Consider the following 19393-nt stretch of genomic DNA (forward strand, 5'->3'; position numbering starts at 1 on the left):
ATCTTCTCCTACAGTGGGCCTAAGGTCTTCAATTTTCCCTGGAAAGAAGAGGACTAGTAACTTTGTGGTCTGTGGTAACATTGGTGTCTGGGGAATTGTTAGCAGAAGTGACCTGGGTGACTTAGTGTGTCTTTTGAGACAGGCTTTATGTGCACTGCAGAATATTTGTTTTCAGTAGGTGGTGTGTAATGTATTCCAGAAGATGTGTGGAAGATCAAACAAACCAAACAACCTCTTTTTCTCAGTAGGTTTAAATTTGTTACGTAGCATTTGTGAATCCTCAACTCAAACTCTAGAGCCATCTGCTAAGTTCCAGTGTGCCGCAGGAACTTAGTTATTGTTGAGAGCTCCTCCTCTCTTTTACATATGTCCAAAATTTACTAAAACATTCATAATTATTAGAGAGTGCCTACAAGACTGTGTGACTTCAAAGGCCTTGTTTCCTTAGGAAATCAGGATTGAAAACAGTGTCAAGGAATTGGCAAACTGTTTACACTTTTGTTATAAATGGTCACAAAGGGAGCTTTTATCATTAAAATAATGAATTTATATCCTTATTGCCACTGTGTGTTTAATAATAAACAGGACTTCTATTTCACTCAAGGAATCTCATGGTGATTCGTTGGGGGTGTTGTTTAGGGTTCCCCCCCTTAGTATGCTAGATAACACTAAATACCAAGGAAGGTAAAGCTGACTGACTGAAAGGGATTTGTAGGTAGATGTCTGGTACATGCTTTTGTTAATGCTTAATTAGCTAAACCACCAGAAACTACAATATGAACCATTGACAGATTAACACGAAGATGAAATTTTAGAACATCTTTGCATGCCAATTTTGAGGTTCTTAAAGAACATACTGCCAAAAATGAAAGGTGTTTCTAAATGGTGGGTTTTTTCAGTGCTTCTGGAGAATCAGTTTGCACTTGTTGGAGAACTCAGTCGTGTGGACAAGTGTATAAAGAGAATTTAATTAAACAGAGAAAATAGTTGGGGCTCTCAAAAATAAACCATGCTTTATAAACAGCTCTTCTGGTTGCCTCCTCTTTGGGGAAGGTGAAAGGCTTCAAGCTGACTCAGATGCATATGGTATCTTCAGACTTTGACTCACTTCGTTTTTTCACAAGCCTTTTGATATTTAACTGCTCTGCAGCTGTTGCGGTGCGTGTCCTTGTCACCATTGTGAGAAGGACAGCATTGTTCCAACTGTTTCTGCTGTTTCTTTTATTTGTTCTGAGTAAGTCTGCCAGTTTGAACAAGCCTTTGGAGTCCTCCTGTGCTCGTTTGATCAGTTCTGGGACTAGTCCTTCTGGCTCAACCTTGCTGTAGTTGTGAGCTGATGACAGTGCACTCTCACACAGATAACAATGGGGGGATATTAGAATGTTCTCTGCAAAGTGATAAGAGTGCTGGCTGGCACCATGGTGGCAACAGAGCTCTTTGTCAATACAACATTTAAAACAAAGTGAAAAGGCGGGTGGGCAGCTCGGATGGGGTAGGAAAAGTTAAATTGTTGAGAACTTTCTACATTTTTTGAGAAGTGAAAACGTTTTTTATCAAAAACATTCCACTGGGATGTAATACTGTGAGCTGTAAGAGGAAGTGCATTTCTGATTCCTTTTTTCCATCAGAATTCCTGATGTATTTGTTTATTTTTTCATCAGATCCAAGATCTGTAAAGTGGAACTCTTCCATACATTCCAAAAGCTGGTGACAAGTATTTCACAAGAGGATCTACCAGACACTCTCCGGTAAAAGACATTTTTGTTACATTTAGAAGAGTGATTTCAATCTTAATAAAACTCAATAATTATGTGATAATACCAGAATCTGCTTATGAATCTCACTTTTGGTAAGTTCATTGTTAAAATTTGATCATTGAAAATTATGGCATGTACTTGATGGGTTAGGAAAACTTCTTGGTCTTTTTAATCATGTCCTTGGAGAAATAGCTATCACATCTCATGTGTTAATGACAGACAGAAGAAATTGCAGGTGGATTGTTTGTTTGGAGTTAATGTAAGAATCTGGGGCAGCTGATCTCTTCTTAAGGTTTACTTCTTTTTAGAAGGGTAAACTCTGTTCCTGATCAGTGGGGCATTGCACTGGGTCAGCTACATTCACCTCTGTAAGCCTCTTCCACTTGCTGTCTTGGAAGAAAACTCTACATTTTGTTAGTTTGTCTTCTGAGTTAAAGTGGTCTTGTGTGAAACAGTTCAAGGAAAAAAAGTTTCTTGTTTTGTTTTTGATTATTTTTTTTAAGAAAAATGTAGGCTAAAATATTTTTTCATGCAAGTGTATGATGGATTAAGAGCTAGTGAGCTGAGAAGTTGTAGGGCTTTTTCTGCAATGCATCTATTATGTAGATGAAGACTCTGGAAAGAACAGAAAGAAAGTTGGCTGAGGAAGCTGTACTTGTAGGTTTCTTTTACTTTATTAGAAAGAAGTTTGGTTTATCAGACTGGAGTATCTTGTGGTAGTCACCCAGTCTGGCATTGCGTTACGTGCATTACATATCTGATGGTATTCCAGTCTGAACAGCTACCGTAGAGCAGGGTTTAGTTTTACGTATACAGAAACTTACCTTTCACTTTGGCTTAGAGATTCGGAGAGATGTAGGAGGCTCCAAATCCATTGCCTTTGAAGGGTTAGTTTATTTTAGAGTTATTTCCAGGTATGATTTCACCAGGGATGCAATTATGCCAGCTGTTGAGCTAATTTAACTGCTGGTAGCTACTGAGGGTGGTGGTCCCACAGCAGTCTCTGCTGCTGGTGGCTGTAGATTCTGGTTTTCTCCCTTGTATCAGTTGCACTTCTCCAGCCTCATGGTGAGCCAGTTTAACTAGCTTATGTGGCAGAAAAGAGTTTCCTTGTCTTCTCTGTTTTCTGTTGGACTGATGAGCTGAATTGGCTCATGGAAGGCTAAGACACATAATAAATCCTGTGCAAAGGAAGTAAGAGGTATGTGTAGCTGGAAGAAAGGGAGGTGGGCTGTTTCTGCCTTTCCTGGTACCAACATATTAGATGAAGTGAACCTAAAATAAGTGTGCACTGGATTTTTATTATTAAATCTTGCATGCTTTTGAGTTTTTTGCAGTTACCTTTTATGTCTGTAGAAGTCTCATAGCTATTTTAAGGTTCTGGTGTCAGCATAAGCCGCACTACTGCTGAAACCCATTCAACTGATTCTATAAATAGAATACACTCTACTTACTTCAGTTTCAAATATAAAATTTTTAACTTCTTTTGGGTGGGAGTTTTTCTCACTTGTTCAGCCATCAGAACATCCTCCGAATAGAGTGTGAGCAGAGTGTGAGCCGTTCCTTGTTGGGTAGGTGACTCATTGTGCTGATCGCATGCTGCTTACATAAAGTCACTTCCCCTTAGGGCTTTTCTAGACTCCAGTGGCTTTGTAATTTCCTTTGACTTCTTTGTCCTCTACCATTTTTCTGCCTGGGTTTGTCCTGACGAAGTTCAGCTGATGTGCAGATGTGGCTGCACAAACTCGATATATACAGTAGAGGTGCTAGCTCACCAGTCAGCTCGTATGGTCACTTTCCTGTAAAAGTCTTTGTTTTTCCTACTCTTCACTTAGAAAGTAAAATTAAAAAAAAAAAAAAAGTTTGTATTGCTGTTTTCTTCTTCTCTTTCCTTTTCTACAAAATATTCTGATGTGTTTTCCTTTTTCTTCCGTTCGTCCTTGTCGTCTGAATTTTAGTGGACCTCAGATAATCCCACACTCTCAAGTTGTTGCCTCTAAACTCCTGTGTATTTGACAATTACCCAGTTCTGTATCTTCTTCCCATTCAAATGTGTCTTACATCGTCCCACAAATGCTTGGCTCTGGTGCTATGCTGTCACCCTGTTCCCTTTTTCTATGTTCCCCCTAAGTTCCTGCCCTGCCTCTTCTAGTCCACTTTTTGGTCTCTTGCCGCCCATCCTTTCTACTCCATCAAGGGAGTGTCATTGTGTTGTCCTTTAAAATTTGCTGAACAGTTTGTCTTGGTGCATTCAGACACGAACCCTTCTTTACTCTACTTAACCCTTCCTTCACCTAGTGTTGTCCACTGTCAGACCTAAGATACTGGGGCAGTTAAAGCTTTACATGTTCTGTTTGATGTCTTGTGCTTACATTAACATTTTTCATGTGCAGAATGTCTGGAATCTCAAAAGTACATTATGGTTCAATGTATATGTTTTAATATGGGGTTAAAGTGGTAGAGTTTGTTGCTGAGAAGAAAGTACCGCAGAGTGTATTGCTTGTCTTTGCAGGTTGCCTTGCTGGTGAGCCCATTTTTGCTCACATACCTGAGCACATGAATGTTTTCAAGCAGTGATGGTGATTTGTGTAAGACTTTTCCAAGAGTACGATACCTTTCAGAATGAAACCTGTGGATCACATCTGATGTCCACGGCACACAGCCATCAGAATCACTCTGTCTCTTTCTTACACAGTAGTGTAGGGGCAAGATTAAAACAGTAAAGAGAAACATAAAAGGAATGTAGTCAGGCAGACCTGGGTAGGCAGGACGTTGTATGATTGTACTAGACTGGGGCAGCAATCTAGTGTTCACTTCTGCCAAAAAAATGTCACAGGTTCTTTATTACTAATGCTCAGAGCCTCAATGGCCCAACCACAGCTGAGAGACAAATCGTATGAGGGTTTTAGGCAGATGTAAAGTGCTTTGAATTTGGAAGCATTTTTCCCATATATAGATTGAAAATTTCTTAGAAGCTTAATGCAGAATTTGAGCGTGAATTAAATAAATCTGTTTGATTTTGGCAGCTCTTTGAGGAAGCTGTTTAAAATGCAGCTTTCTGTGGCATCCAATGTTAAATCTTGTAGTGACGTTGTCTGGTTGGATAATGAGAGCCCAAGAGGCTGCACTCACGTGTGCTCTTGTAACTGCAACAGTAGGGTGAAAACACTGATCTGCTCCTTACTGGCTATCCTGTTTTTGTGCTGTGTTGTCCTTTACTGTCTCCTTTAACAGTTTCCAAACACAGGTCTATTGGTATGGTCTAGATTAGAAGAATCTTTCATATGTTTTAATTAGATTGTATCACACTGCTGCATATGAGTTGAAAAGCCATTGATCTGCCAGCAGATTCAAAAGAGCAGCATTTAGCAAGGAAGAAATGAAGAACAGCTAGGCACTGGAGTATTTCTCTTGGCTTAGTGGCAGGTGGAATATATCTATCTGCCTGTCTGGATCTGTATCTGTGTATGTGCATCCACAGCAGATGCAAGGAAAACAGCTCTTTCACCTTTAACAAGATTGAGCCAGTCAAAAGATCTGTGTTGTAGAATTCTTTTTTGATCTTTGACCATCTTAAATGTGATCTCATAAGTACCAGTAGCTGTGTTTTGAAGATGTAAACAACGTCTAATATTAGCTGTTCTATGATAAAGAGCAAATATGAGTCATTAGATGGTTTTGTAGTGAAGAAGGGCAGGGTCAAGATCTGTAACAAACATGTCAGACATACTTGAAGTGCATGAAGCATGCTAGCATAAGAGTTTCTTCCCAAAGAAAGATTTGGTCATTATCCTTGAGTGTGAGCATGCAAGCATGCATACTGCTCCCCAGAGCATGGTTTTGAGGTGGAGAAGGTGCAGGTGGTTTGTACCATGTCTGAGGTACATGTTGGGAGTACCTGGGAGAGGAACAGTTTGTCTATGATAAGGATTTGGAGGTGGTTGTGTTGAATTGACCTTGGTCTTTCTTGGACCTGTGTCGTTTGTTGTTCTGCTGAGGTTGCAGGGGGTAGGTGCTACATGAGGAAGGGGAGCAGAGCACCAAAACTGCTGAGTCTCTTTTGCTTTAGAGAGCACATAAAAGCATGTTTTGTCCTTTCTCTCACTCTTCTCCATTATTTTGTGTTGGAAAAGAAAAGCTACCCTCTTTGCCCTTGTCCCCTTCCATTGCAGCCAGCAATCATGTCCATTCTTCAAGCAGAACAAGGCTACTTCCACTCAATCCAAAGCACCTATCTCTAGCCACCTTTTGAGCATTGCTATGAGATTTCTTTGCTATCATGGAAGTTTTCTATAACCTATGGTCACACAAACACTGACACGTTGCTGGAGAGTGTGAAGCATGGGAGGGGAACTGGTTTGCTTCCTTTTATAGGACTGCTGGCAGTGTCTAGATACACTAGCTTCAGGGCCTCTCCAGGTTTTGTCTGAAAACACAAGAGAATTTCACTTAGTAGCATGAAAGAGCACAAATGACATCATCATGTGCTTGGGTGGTTGGTTGGTTGGTTGTTTTTTTTTCATTTTGTGGCATTATATTCAATGGGATAATAGAAATGTTTTGTGTTGTGTATTTCCTGTCAGGATGAAGACTCTAGAAACCTACTGGGACTACAAGGAAGCTGCAGTAAATTACCAAGAAGCCTGGAAAGTGCTGCGTAGCCAAGCCCTGATGGGTTGGATCAGGAATACTTCACATGAGAATGCATGTGGCTGTGAAAATCCAGCAATGAGCTTTTGTGCATAGAGACTTCCATAGCTCAAGGACTAGGAAAAGATATCCTCTAGTTCATGTGCTCTAAGGAGACAGTGAAAAGGAAAGCAATTTAGAGAAGTCTTTATTTTGGTTGAGTTGAAGCCCCTTCTTATTGAAATATGGAAAAGAATCATTGCAGACTTGAAGTTCTGAGCTGCATGAAACAGTTATGCCTCAAAAGAAAGGACGCAGTGACGTGCTATCCCCTGTTACCTGAGGATATAATCTGTCAGCCGTAGTCCTTTGCCGTGGAAGTAATGTCAACTGAAACTGAAGCAGTGCTATGGCCATCACTTGTCAATTTTACTGCTGCTTTTTTTTCCCCCTCTTCATAATGTTATGGTTGGTTTTGTGTTGCTGGGACAACCCTGATGTATAGTAAGTAATGTTTTTATAAATCTTGGCTCTCCTTTTCTGGTGCCTGGAAGAATTTTCCACGTCCCCCAACCCCATTGCTTCTAACTAGAAATACTGGTTCTATTAAAGGGTCTTTTTTTCTGGAATTCCTTCATGTAAGCTTCTAGTTACTAAATATAGCCAGAGAAGAAGCAAAAAAGTGCTGGGGAGAAGCAGTGTCAAATAATACCACTTACGATGTACCTCGTGTGTCTGTTTTAATGTCAAGACTTCACCAGATACCTGTTCAACTGCTTTGCTTCTGTGGGCGGGAAAGAAACCTCCTGGTTTACTGGGTTCAAACCTGTCAATCTTGTGTAATTCCTGGCAAACATTTACCTACTTTGCAGTGTTTCAAGTGCTGTCCAACCCATGTCCCCCTGTGATACGTGGTTAATTAAAAGCAGGGATGCCTTAGCCATTTATGTCACTGTTTCCTGGCAAGTGTTCTTTAATAGCCTGGCAGAGGCAGAGATGCTCTGGGGGGGACTGTAGTGGTCTTTGCCTTTATGCTTTGTTACCAAGTAACGTCGCATGGCAGTCAGTCAACACTGGGAGCTGAGAGAAGCAGCAGGTAATCCTCTGTAAGCTTTCTGTCCTCATTGTTGCCTTCCGTGAGCAAGTTCTGGACTATGTAACTGCTACTGAGCACACTCCCCTTTTGTACCTTTTCCTTTGTAAATTGTGCTTCATAAAATATTTGGACAAGGCAATGACAGGTTGAAAGAAGTGGATAATTCAGAACCTTAGAATTTTTTAGTGACTTGAGTTTGCTGGTGTTTGGTATCTTACTATAGTTTTGGATTTGAAAAATGGGCACAGCAGTTCTCCAAACAGCCTGTACAGTCAACCTGCTGAGCTGCATCTGGGACTGTTCAGTACATATCACATTACAGTCTGAGAACTAATTACAGCAAATCCTTTTACTTCACACTTGGGTTGACTTGTCAAGTAAGAATAGTGCTTTTACTTGTTGAAGAACTAACAAAACTTGAACTCGGTGTGTATGTGCCTGTCCTCTCAAATCCAGCAGAAAGATCAGTTGTATGAGTGAGGGGGGGAGTCATTGCATGTGTCTGTAGAGGACAGGGGATTATGGAGAATGGTAACTTGCATTAGTCACCAGAGGATGAAAAATGGCCAGATGCTGTTGCACATGGGCTACAGGGTGAACTGCTAAGAGAAATAGCATTGCAGGGGCAGAGTCCTGTAGTGTACCTACGAGATAATCAGTACATTTCCAGACTCCTGAAATTTACCTTTGTCCCTCCCTGAAATCTTGCTAACTGTAACTTACCATACCTAGTTCCCTTTTGTTAATCGAGAAGGTCTGTACGGAACCTGCTGACCAGACTGGAATGTTCCCATTTCCCATCCAGCTGCAATATTAAAATGGGTTACATAAGGCTAGTTCTGTCTTGGCATCCAACTAGTTTTCAGATGAGCAGTTATATGATGTAAATGCTTTTAACTCTTTCCTAAAATTTGAGCCTGGCTGTTGGGAGAGGTTGTTCCTGGAGTTTCTTGTGTATTTACAAAATACTTGTGATCTGTAGATTGCTGCTTTCCACTAGTTGTCAGGTTTAAAAGCAGTTTTAGAGGTGCTGAACAAGAATAGTAACTTTTGGATTTAGTCGAGGACATATTTAAGCCTCATGCACTAAGAGTGAGTCAATGAATATGCAGAGAGAGAAGGACCTAAACCAAAGCAGCATTTAAGGGTGGAGGGCTGAGCCTGCAGGATGCATAGGGAGAACATTAGAATGCAGAGACCCTGCCACAGGGGAGCACAGTTGTGGGTGGGTGTAAGTAGAGGAAATGAAGTGCCCACAGTTGATGGCTAGTGAGGACAACCAAACAGTTGCCAAAGGGAGCAGCAGAGCATATGAGGGCACTGAGATTCCCAAGGCGTGCGTAAAATGAGCATATTTGTATTACAGGATAGGTCCCTGATTTTCCCAAACTAGTATGGGGGGCAGCGGTCCCTATTTGTCAGAACATAAAAACTGTAACCCTTGTTTTGAGTGGGATGTCTTCAACAGCTTCACCATTGTTTTCAATCACAGTAACAAGGCAGGGCCACTTGCTTACCTTTAAGGAAGTCAAAAACAGAGCATGGGAACAAGTGTTTTTGCCCAAGAGTAGAAGTAAACAGTCTGAGCTGGGCTGCAGTTCATGACACAACATGCTAACATCCAGTCCCTTTGAAAAAGCAAGGTTTTGATCTTCGCAGGGTGCTTCCATGCTCACCTTAGGCAGGCTGGAGCACTTACTGATCTCAGTACATTCAGAGTAAACTGGACTATTAAAATTACTGTCTTTGTAGAAAAACAAGCCATGAACCCAAAACCTGGTGTAGTCTTTCACTAGGAGTTAAATCAGCTTTGCCATAAGCCCAGAAGCACCAGAGGAAAGAATGAGCTAAAGCTGTGCTGCTGCTGCTTCCTTTTGCTTGTTACAAACTATTAACTGGTTATGAAACCAGACCTGGAGAAAATGCTTGAGGCATGAGCATGGAAATGAAGTGAGAATGACTTCTGGGAAGCTACTGTTGGTAGGGAGGAAAGAAAGGCATTGGGGTAAAATTGGGAGCTATAGTTGAGGGGCTGTGAGCAGCAGTTCTTTCTCTCAAAGCACAACCATCCCAAGCAGCTGATAATGTCATTATGAGAGGGTTGCAGTAGGAGGTTACAGGTAGAAGATAATTTTTTTGAGGAAAGACCATCTAAATTCATCTAGTATTGGTTTAGTTATATTGGAGATGACATTTCACGTTAGCTTGAAGATAGGTGATGTGGAAGTGTGGCTGCAGGAATTGTGAGGTATTTGTTCTCTGTTCGGTGTATAAATTGAGATGCCTTTCCAGGCCTGAAGGGTTTGCAGAAAGTGAGGCTCACATGGGACCCAAATGCTTTTCATGATTTTACAGGAGTGGCTGTGCTGTCAAGGGGATGCATGTCACCGCCGCACTTCGGGTGAAACCTCTTGGTGTTTTATTGCCATTTTAAGTGCATTTGTAGAGTAAAAGTTACTGCTTCGCACAAGTATCCTTGCATTCTCTGGAATGACTTGTGCACCTGGTCTCCTAAATCTAAACTCATCATTACAGAGATGTTAGAGTAGTTATGTGGGTTTTTTAGTGGCTTATGAAGGGTATTCCAAAAGTCACCTAGATCATAACATTGGGAATAAAACTTCATCTTCCCTTGTTTTGTTTAGATAAATCTGTATGTTAGCATGCCATTAGCTTTATCTAGCAGCTTTTCAGTAATAAGTTACATTTCTTGCTCCTGTTAACAGCTAGCAAAAAACACTGAAAACCACAGTCAAATTGTGGAGTTCCAGCTTAAAGGAAGCAGAACATTTTCCAGTAATAAAGCGTAATAAAAAAATCACAGATGAAACCACTTTTCATTCTGAATCAGAAATTCTGCGAAGAGTAAACATTAGTACTGCATGTGTGGAAAGGGTGGTGGTGGAAGGAATTCAGGATGGAAGCAGTGATGGAATGTTTACTAAAGCAGTAGTATACAATGCAGTGCTATTCTGAACAGTGAAAGGCTTACTGAAATCAACAGCATGTTTTCGGATGCAGTAAGCTCATGCAGCACTGTTACTGTGACAAGCCTTGACAACACTGCCAACGTTTCACAGGCTCCTATCTCCGCATTTTGGAGTCCTTCTGCCTGTACCTGTGAGTAACTGTAAAGCCAGACATAATTCTAGGCATAAGGTGGCTTCATGGGATTTTGAGTTAGTATGAATTTGATTTAAGGCTGGCAAATGATAGATTTCAACTGGGTGGAAACATTTTAAAAACTAAACTCTTCCACACACCATGTAGCATGAAAATGAACTAAAACTATTATTAGGAATCTACGCTTTAATTAGTGTTTCCTTGATGACTCAAGTTCAAAGTGATGCTACTTTTCCAGCATAGTGCTATCCTTAATATCAAAGTGTAAACTCCAGTAGTGTGCAATTAGGTCAATCAGGTGCCTCTTCCAGGCCCCCCACCGTTCAGAGCCACAGCTTTGCTGCTGTACGTAGAAGCAGCTGTGTAGCTGTGGTCAGCCCGTTTGGAGAGAAGTTGAGACCCTCGTGAAAAATGATGTGTTTTGGGTTTGTGGCAAAGCCTCTTCACCTCTGCTGTGCTGTGTACCTGCTGTGGCAGCAGTGCTCACCAACTGGAGGAACCGATCTTCAGTTCTTCATCTTACGTGCAGCATGTCTAATTGTAGTTGCCTGCCTCAGTGTGGTAGAATCACAGAATGGTTTAGGTTGACAGCCTGTGGGCAGGCATAGCTGCTCTTCTGATGACATCTAGTAGCTCCGAAACTACTGGGTTTGGAACCTATAGTTGCTTGTTTCTTCCTTGTATTGTCATCCACATACTAAAGGTTGAGAAGCTCTACAGTGTCTAGTAAATAATAAAAGCAGCTGTATAGGATCTAGTAAATGTGATGTATTAACTTTCTGGCCAAAATTAAGGTAAAGAAATGACAGCAGTGCCTGTTTGTGACAGGAATTTTTATTGTACTTGTTTGTTAACTGAGAAAGAGGAACAGATTAGCTCAATTGATTACGATCACATTGTGCTCTTGCTTAGGATAAGCTAGCAAATCCAGTGTTCCCGATACTAATTCGATGTTTTTATCTCTTAAACTAACACCTCAAAACAGCATAAATGTGTATTCTTCTTTTCATGTTTTAGTAGCCCAACTACTTTGCTTTATTATTTAATCCATGTCATCGGGTGTATCCCCAAGGGAGTGAGGCTCTGGGAATTCATAGCATGAGGAAAGAAAAAAAAAAAAAGCACAAAACCAACAAAACTTCTTTATAATTTAACAGTCTAATAAAACAAGACCTATCAATATATTAAGAAATAAATCCAGTTACAAATGCATGTATATAGAAGGAACTTCTGTGGATGTCAGAACAGAAAATGATCAGCTATTTACAAGATACACAGCAGGAGGGTATGGTAGCCAGGACCCACCATTCAGAAACCAAATGTGTTCTCTCCACTGTAGGCAACATACAAGAATCCATCCTCATCTTTTTCCTTCTCATAAAGTTGTCCCATGGTTAAGCTTGAAAGGGAAAAAAAAGAGAAATGGTTTGCTTGGATCATGACAGTTGCAAATGGTAGCAGTTAGAACCTCACAAAAACAAGGACTAATAAAAGCTAAAACTTGTGAATCTGTGTGTAAATTGAAATACAAAAATGGGGATATATGAAAGCAGTTGGCTCCCGAGTTAGAAAAATGATCCTGGGCTCTCTGCAGTGTCTAGGGTTCTGTTCTTTGCAAACGCATGTGTCAGAATGCTTCCTTATTTTACTCAAAATTAGTCACTGAAGGTATTTCAGGTTCTGAATCACCCATTACTGATGCTGTGACTAATACCAGGCTCAACAGCCTCATTGCACCTTCCTTGAATGCAGCCGCATTAACGTTGTGCATCTTGTGCGAGCAACCTCATTTCTCCCTCCACCTGGCGTAGTCGTGAACGTTTGGTGTTCCCACGTCTACCAACCTTGTGCTTTTTGAACTGTTTCCTTGAGCTCTGTGTTATTCTGGGGAGCAAAAGCTTTGTTTTCTTTATTGTTAACAAGTGATGATTTCAAGTAGTGCCAGTACCAAAATGCGTGGGCAGCAGATGACAAGTTATGCAGGAACTAGTGTTTTTTCCGGGAATAAGGTTCTGAACATTTGATCAAATGAAAATGTTTGTAACTGAACAAGCATGTGTCCCTTCACAGTGTGAGGAGCAGGTCTTTAGGGCAATATCTGTGTTTGGAAAACAAACGGAAACCAGAGCAATTACTTGGCCAGTACAACTGCTCCAACCTCCTCCTGCCTGCAGACGGAACAGGCAGTTGACATTGGGCAGTTGCACAAGTGACACCTCCTCAGCTCACCTTTCCCTGACTGCCCAAGACTGAGAAAAGCGCTGTGAACTGAAAGATGCAGAGTGAGTGATGGGGAAACGAGCACGGCTTTTACACAAGAGGGGGGCTGGGAGGAGTTGCAACAGTACTTGTAATGGAAGGCAACTGGTGAGCACTAGATAAACTTCTGGATGAGGAGAGGACATCACGAGTTTGGTGTCCTATGTAATGAACTCATCCTCCAAGATGAGCAGAGCTGTTACCAGATCGTATTTTTGATTTATCTGTTAACAAGTTACCATTTTTGCATTAATATTCAAGATTCAGTGCCCTGTTTTTCCAGCAGATGTGACATCCCATCGTGAACGTGAGATGAGACAATGTGTCCTCTGTTTTACTTTACTGTTCTTAGCAGTTCTGCAGCACTGTTAAGAGGATGATGTTCCTAATACTCTTAGAAGAAAGCAAACAGGAAAAGATGGTTCTCAGAGGTCCCTATTGTGTATCACAAAGTAAATAAAGGTATTGCTAACAGTCTGGACAGGTTACCCGGAGAAACTGTTCCTGTTACACAGGTAAGGGTTAATAAGAATAATATTACACCTAAGCCGTGTAACACCATGACATACTATTTCCTCAGATACTACTACTGTCTTGTTTACAAAGCAGCTGTGGTAGCTGCTTCTATTACACATTATTCTGTATGTAGCAGACAACAACGAAACTTACTCCTATCTAAAAGCAGTGTGAAAAACCTTTCTATAGTTGTTTTGTGCTTATAGAAGAAAATAAGTAACAGCATAATTTCTTTGAAAGCTGACAGGATAATGTTTCTTCAGTAAAAATAGTGTTTGCTTTCAAATTTTTAACATGCAACTTTCTGTTACACTGAGAAGGATTTTGGTTTTCTTGCATTGATCATGTAAATGTTCTTGCACTCAAAGATATCATAACTCCAGAGCTCACCTTCTTGCCACAGAAGTAAATCATAAACAGATTTTTTCAGTCACCTTTCCTTTCAGCCTAGCTCAAGAAATAAGAAGTTTATTAAACTCATGACAAAAAAACCCAACCCTACCACAGTGAGACTAAGATGTAACCAAACCCCTCCTAAAATCACCAGATAAGCCTCAAAGAGGGGAGTTTCTGTCCTTCTGGCACACACAGGCTTGCAGACATAGTTCTGAATACCAACTGAATAGCTTCTCACCTGGATTGTGGGACAGTCTTGTCTACAAAGAGGAATATTGCTTTCTCAGACGGCAGTTGAATCCTCTTCCTGATGATCCACATGAACTGGGCCACGGTGATGTCAGATGGAACTAAGTACTTCCTCTTGTCAATGTCAACAATCTGAGATCCTGAGACCTTCTCCACTATGACCTGTAAAGTGCAGGTGTGAAGGTCAGGCTTCTCAAGGTTGCCATGAACAGACAGCTTTCAGAAACCACTCGCTGGTGCAGGCTTACAACAGTGAGCAGAGGGGAGGAACAACAGTTTCTTGACCACAGCCAAATGAGATGTAAGACTGGTTCAGCACTGTAGAACCCGATCTTAAACTGCACTGAAACCTATTCTCATATACACAATGGCTCAGAACTTCCTCTGCCTGTTGACAGTCATGGGGTGAAAAGCTGCAATATGCCTAAAAGAAATCTGTGACAGGAAGTCATACACATCTTTTAACTTTTTGTACACCCATGATATGAAATTACTGTGGTGTGGACTCCAAGTTGAGAGTGAGCCAGCAGTGTGCCCTGGCAGCAAAGAAGGCTGATGGTATCTTGCGCTTGCAAGTACTGCCAGCAGGTCCAGGGTGGTGATCCTTCCCCTGACCTGGCACTGGTGAAGCCACACCTACACGTGGCTGTGTCCAGTTCTGGGCTCCTCAGTGCAGGAGAGACATGGACATACTGGAGAGAGTCCAACAAACAGTCTCCAACCTGTTTAAGGGATTAGAGCATCTCTCTCTCTCATGAGAGGAAAGGCTGAGAGCTGGGACTGTTCAGCCTGGAGAAGAGAACACTCAGGGGAATCTTACCAGTGTTTATAAATACCTGAAGGGAGAGCATAAAGAAAATGGAGCCAGGCTGCTTGCAGTGGTACCCAGTGACAGGACGAGAGGTGATGGGCACAAACGGAAGCACAGGAGGTTCCCTCTGAACATCAGGAAACACTTCTTACTGTGTGGGTGATGGAGCACTGGCAAAGAGGCTGCCCAGGGAAGTTGTGGAGTCTCCCAGCTGGGAGATGCTCCAGAGACACTGTCCTGGGCAGCTGGATGTAGGTGGCCCTGCTGGAGCAGGGGGTTGGACCAGATGAACCTCCAGAGGTCCCTTTCCACCACAACCCTTCTGCAATTCTGTGATTTATTCATACCAGGACACTAACGTCCTCTCGTGTTTAAATATGGGTAATTTTCAGTGTGTTTTAAAAAGTTCCCCATATGCATTAGCCAAAAATAGTGTATTCTGTGACAAAAGGTTGGGGCAGGGGCAGGAGAGGCATTGGCATCTCCTGAGATGCTTGAAGCATGGCAGCTCAAGAACTTGAGGTTTAAGAGTGGCTTGCCTGCACTACTTCACTTTAGCTGGTGACTGAGAGAAGGAGTCCAGGACTTCTGTCTTCTCATTTGCTCTAGGTGATAGTAACAAACTGAAGAATCATTTAACCGTATTTCTTCTTGCCCTATTCAGCTGTAAAGGAGTCATGAAAATTTTACCAGGCTGCAGCTCTGGTACCTTATCAATGGCAGGAGATCTGAGGAAGTGCATTCCCTTTGTACAGATGCTGCTTGCTTTGTTTTGTCACTGTCACAGTGTAAAAAGAAAGCAGAACAGAACAGACTAGTTCAACAGCAATAATGTTTTGTCCAACTGCCTGACCAATTCAGGGCCGACCAAAAATTAAAGCGTGTTATTTAGGGCATTGACAATTGCCTCTTCAACACTGACAGGCCTCAGTTAGTGGGGGGCATCAACCACCTCTTGGTGGTCTGTTCCAGTGTCTGACCATCCTCACAGTAAAGAAATGCTTTCTAATGTCAAGTCTCAACCTCCCCTGATGCAGCTCTGAACCATTACCATGTGCCCTCTCCCTGGATCCCAACACCCCCCCTTCCACATCCCCTCCTTGGGAAGCTGCAGAGAGCAATGAGGTGACCCCTCATCCTCCTTCTCTCCAATCTAGACAAACCCAGAGTCCTTAGCTGCCACTCACAGGACATGACCATATAACAAGATTGCTTGCAATCTTGCTATATGCAGTTCTATATTGCAACAAGCATGGCCTATCCTCGTTCAAACTGTCGCAGGGCTAAATAAAATCCCACAATACAAAGAAACACAGGTTTAATACACACACCTCTCCCACCCTTCCAAATTAACTGTCTTCTTTAAACAATGCCCCAAGCTGCCCCTAACAGATGACACAACCAACTGCCTATGTGTAGCATGCAGCAAAAGGAAAAAAAACACAAGGAGGAAGAAATACGAGAAATAAATTTCAGTAACACTCAAGCTAGAAAATCAGAATTTAGGTAAATGGGAGGGAGAAGCACCAGCCTAGTCTAGTATTACATCTGCCATTTCATCTGTTGTGCACAAACGAGAGATGCCAGAATGGATTTCAAGCTTCCATCTAGAGCACTTACAGTATTCATTAGTACTTTTACATCAGAAACTGCCTTGCTAAATAGAGGCACAGGGATCCTTCAGGGAGCTTGGTGCAGAGCTGAAGAAACCACGCTGTATCTGAATAGTCAAACTCTTGATACTGCAGTGAGGGTTGTGGTATAATGCAAGGTTCTAGCTGGCCATAGACCATATGTTTGTTTTTCACAGTGCTTTGCTGTACTGCTTTTGATTTGACATCCACGTCCTTTCTGTAACTAATCCAGCAGTGATTATTGTCAGCCCACAGCTAGCCACCAAGCACTTCAACGCTGCCTCGACAAGGAGAAGTGATGCGTGGCTGCAGCACGCTGGAACACCAGCTGTCCTGCCAGGCCGCCAGCTGAGCCCCCACCAAATCGCCACAAAGGTGCTGTGACGTGACGCAGCCTGTGTGCCTCTGCTGCACCAGACTTAGGGTGCTAGTCCAGCAGTGTGTGCAGCTCATGTTAATTACAGCTTCAGCTGACTGGCTAAAGTTACGGGACAGCAGTGAAGCCACATCAGTAAGGTGTAGGTTTTAGCTCTGTATGAATGACAGCCAGATGAGCTATGTAGGCTGTAAGGAAAAAAAATGAAGTAAATAATTAGGAAAAGAAAAAACAACCCACAGGCTTTGCTTGTGCTGCTCGGCCACCTCAGGGACTGGGATATTCTCTGCCTACACCACCATGCTTGGCAGAAGAAAGCAGGAAGGGCCCGAAGCAGAGATGCCTGGGTTAGATGATGTCTGCAGCATCAACAGGCTTTTGTCTGCAACTCTGAAAGAAAGACTGCCTGTGGCAACCACTGTTTCAGGGTGTCTGTAGGCTCAGGTCTGCGATAACTGATATACCACTGGAAACCAGATTTTTTTGGTTTATTTTCATGTGTTATTCTGAATATAATTGCACTCTAAAGCATATTGTTCATTCCACTGTGTTACTGTTGTCAAGGTAAGACTCACTGATGCTGTTCTCTACTCTGTATTATGCTGGATTGACATTAGTATTTTACTTCATCTTAAGAAATTAGAAACTGACTACAGGAAGGACAAATGGCCACAAACAAACCAAACAGAAAGCAATAGGTACAGGAAGAAGAATTAAGTATTACTTGTGGAAAGGACCTGGTGCTTATTGCTCCACACAGGCTAGTTCTTGAAGGAAAAATTACGGTTTTTGAGGAAATAAGGCTTACGAGAGGTTCCACTGTCTCCATTCCTTAGCTTTGCATTGTGCATTGCTACAGCATCCTGGTAGTGCCCAAGCAAATACAGAAAATACACTCTCCTATGATGTGGAGAGGATTTCCCTTATAATTTCTTCAGATATGCCTACAGAAACGGGAGCTGCCCCCTGCAATTCATCATGAGGGAACTGTAAAGCGGTCTGAGAACAGCCTGAAAGGCATACCGAAGCCTTAACAACTGATACTTTTGTATTTTTAAGATTACAATAACACAATGGGCATTTTAGCTTCATAATGCAGAAACTGCCATAAATGGAAGTCAAGGCTGTTGGTGAACTGCTTCTAGTAAAACTTACAGATACCACTAACCCTTAGGCCTCTTGATTCCCCAGGCAAATTTAAGATTTTGTGCTTAGCAAGCATGAATTTATTTCACCTCCCATTTTATTCCTATGTGGTCCACGCTCGGACAGAGTCAGGCTGTTCTTATATTATCTTAATAGGTTTGAATCACTGAAATATCTCTAAATCCAGGTAGACAGATACAGCAGCTGAGAACTGAAATCACTGTGACCTCTGTCACTCTGGATGTAAGCTACAACCTGGAAAGTAGGAAACATTCAGTAAGTCTGAAAAACACTTCTGACTATTAAATGCCAAAAATATACTTGGTAACCATTTTGCAAAAAGTACATGGCTCAACTGGAATCGTACTGGCCCAGCCAAAGCATCACACTGCAATCTGAGATTTAATTCCTATAACCAGGCACACCTTCCTGTCCATTCCTGATACAGCACCATGTAACTGACTCATACTGTGAGTTTCAGTGTCTCTTTATCCCCTAAGGTCATGAGGAATATTCTTGAAATGGACGTGATGGGGTAGTTAGCCAAGCAGAGAACAGCAAGGATCAGCTCAGCCTGCCAGACTGCAGTTGGAGAACGTGCTGTGACTAGGTGCAGCTCAGCAGCAGAGAAAGTCAATGGGATTAGAGGTGCTCCTCTGGGCTGCACTGCCTAATGGATGCTATTTACCAAAAGGTCAGTCAGAAGTGGCACCAACTGGCCCATGGTCAGACTAGATGTGGGAAATTTTACTCCCAAGTAGATGGACATGTTGCTAACTGTAACAAAGATGTGAAGTGTGGTCATTTCACTGAACCACAATAAAACAAACTGTGGTGTGAAGAGGAAAGGACTTTTACTATTTAGCAGGTAGGGAGGTATTGATGCAAAAAGGAGGGCTCACCACTTGCACTAGCTCTTCAAGCAGGGTATAGGTATGAATACATGAGGAAAAATCACCTTCTTCATAGAGCCAGGATGCAAGATTGTTGAAGTTTAAAGAACTTACTGTTCTTGGGCTCGGGCACAGAATTAATTCTCAGGACATTGAAGGTATTTGCTGGGATATAATTGCCATTAGAAGAAATCAGGACACTGATGAACCATAAACATGCCTGGAAAGTGTGTAGAAAGTCAGGCACTCTTGCACTAGGGCAGAGGAAGGGTTAGGGTTAGTCAGATGTGTCTGGGGCCTCTTTAAAACACCTAAGGGCACACGATGAAAGATGAATTTCCTTAGTAGGATCTGATCAAATGAGGGCGGGATGGGACCAGCTTTGTCTCCCAGCAGTCCGATGCAGGTGGCTCAGTTACTCACCGGGACACGGTCAGGATATTTGGCTCGGATTTTTGCCGACTCGACACATCTGTGCTCTGTGGACAAAACTCGCCGTTAGTGCAGG

The 19393-nt window shown here is 42.1% G+C and overlaps 1 protein-coding gene across 1 annotated transcript; it reads right to left on the reverse strand.

The window, feature by feature from the left end:
- Positions 1 to 11428: 11428 nt before the first annotated feature.
- Positions 11429 to 19359, reverse strand: GABARAPL2 (GABA(A) receptor-associated protein-like 2; the record flags this gene model as incomplete). The annotated part of the gene is made up of 3 exons (XM_010009462.1): positions 11429 to 12004; positions 14015 to 14187; positions 19309 to 19359. Coding segments are annotated over 3 exons (315 nt in total), but the record flags the coding sequence as incomplete, so codon positions are not given.
- Between the last annotated feature and the right edge of the window lie 34 nt (positions 19360 to 19393).

Source organism: Nestor notabilis, unplaced genomic scaffold, assembly GCF_000696875.1.
Source record: "Nestor notabilis isolate BGI_N333 unplaced genomic scaffold, ASM69687v1 scaffold11172, whole genome shotgun sequence".
Taxonomy (NCBI): Eukaryota; Metazoa; Chordata; class Aves; order Psittaciformes; family Psittacidae; genus Nestor; species Nestor notabilis.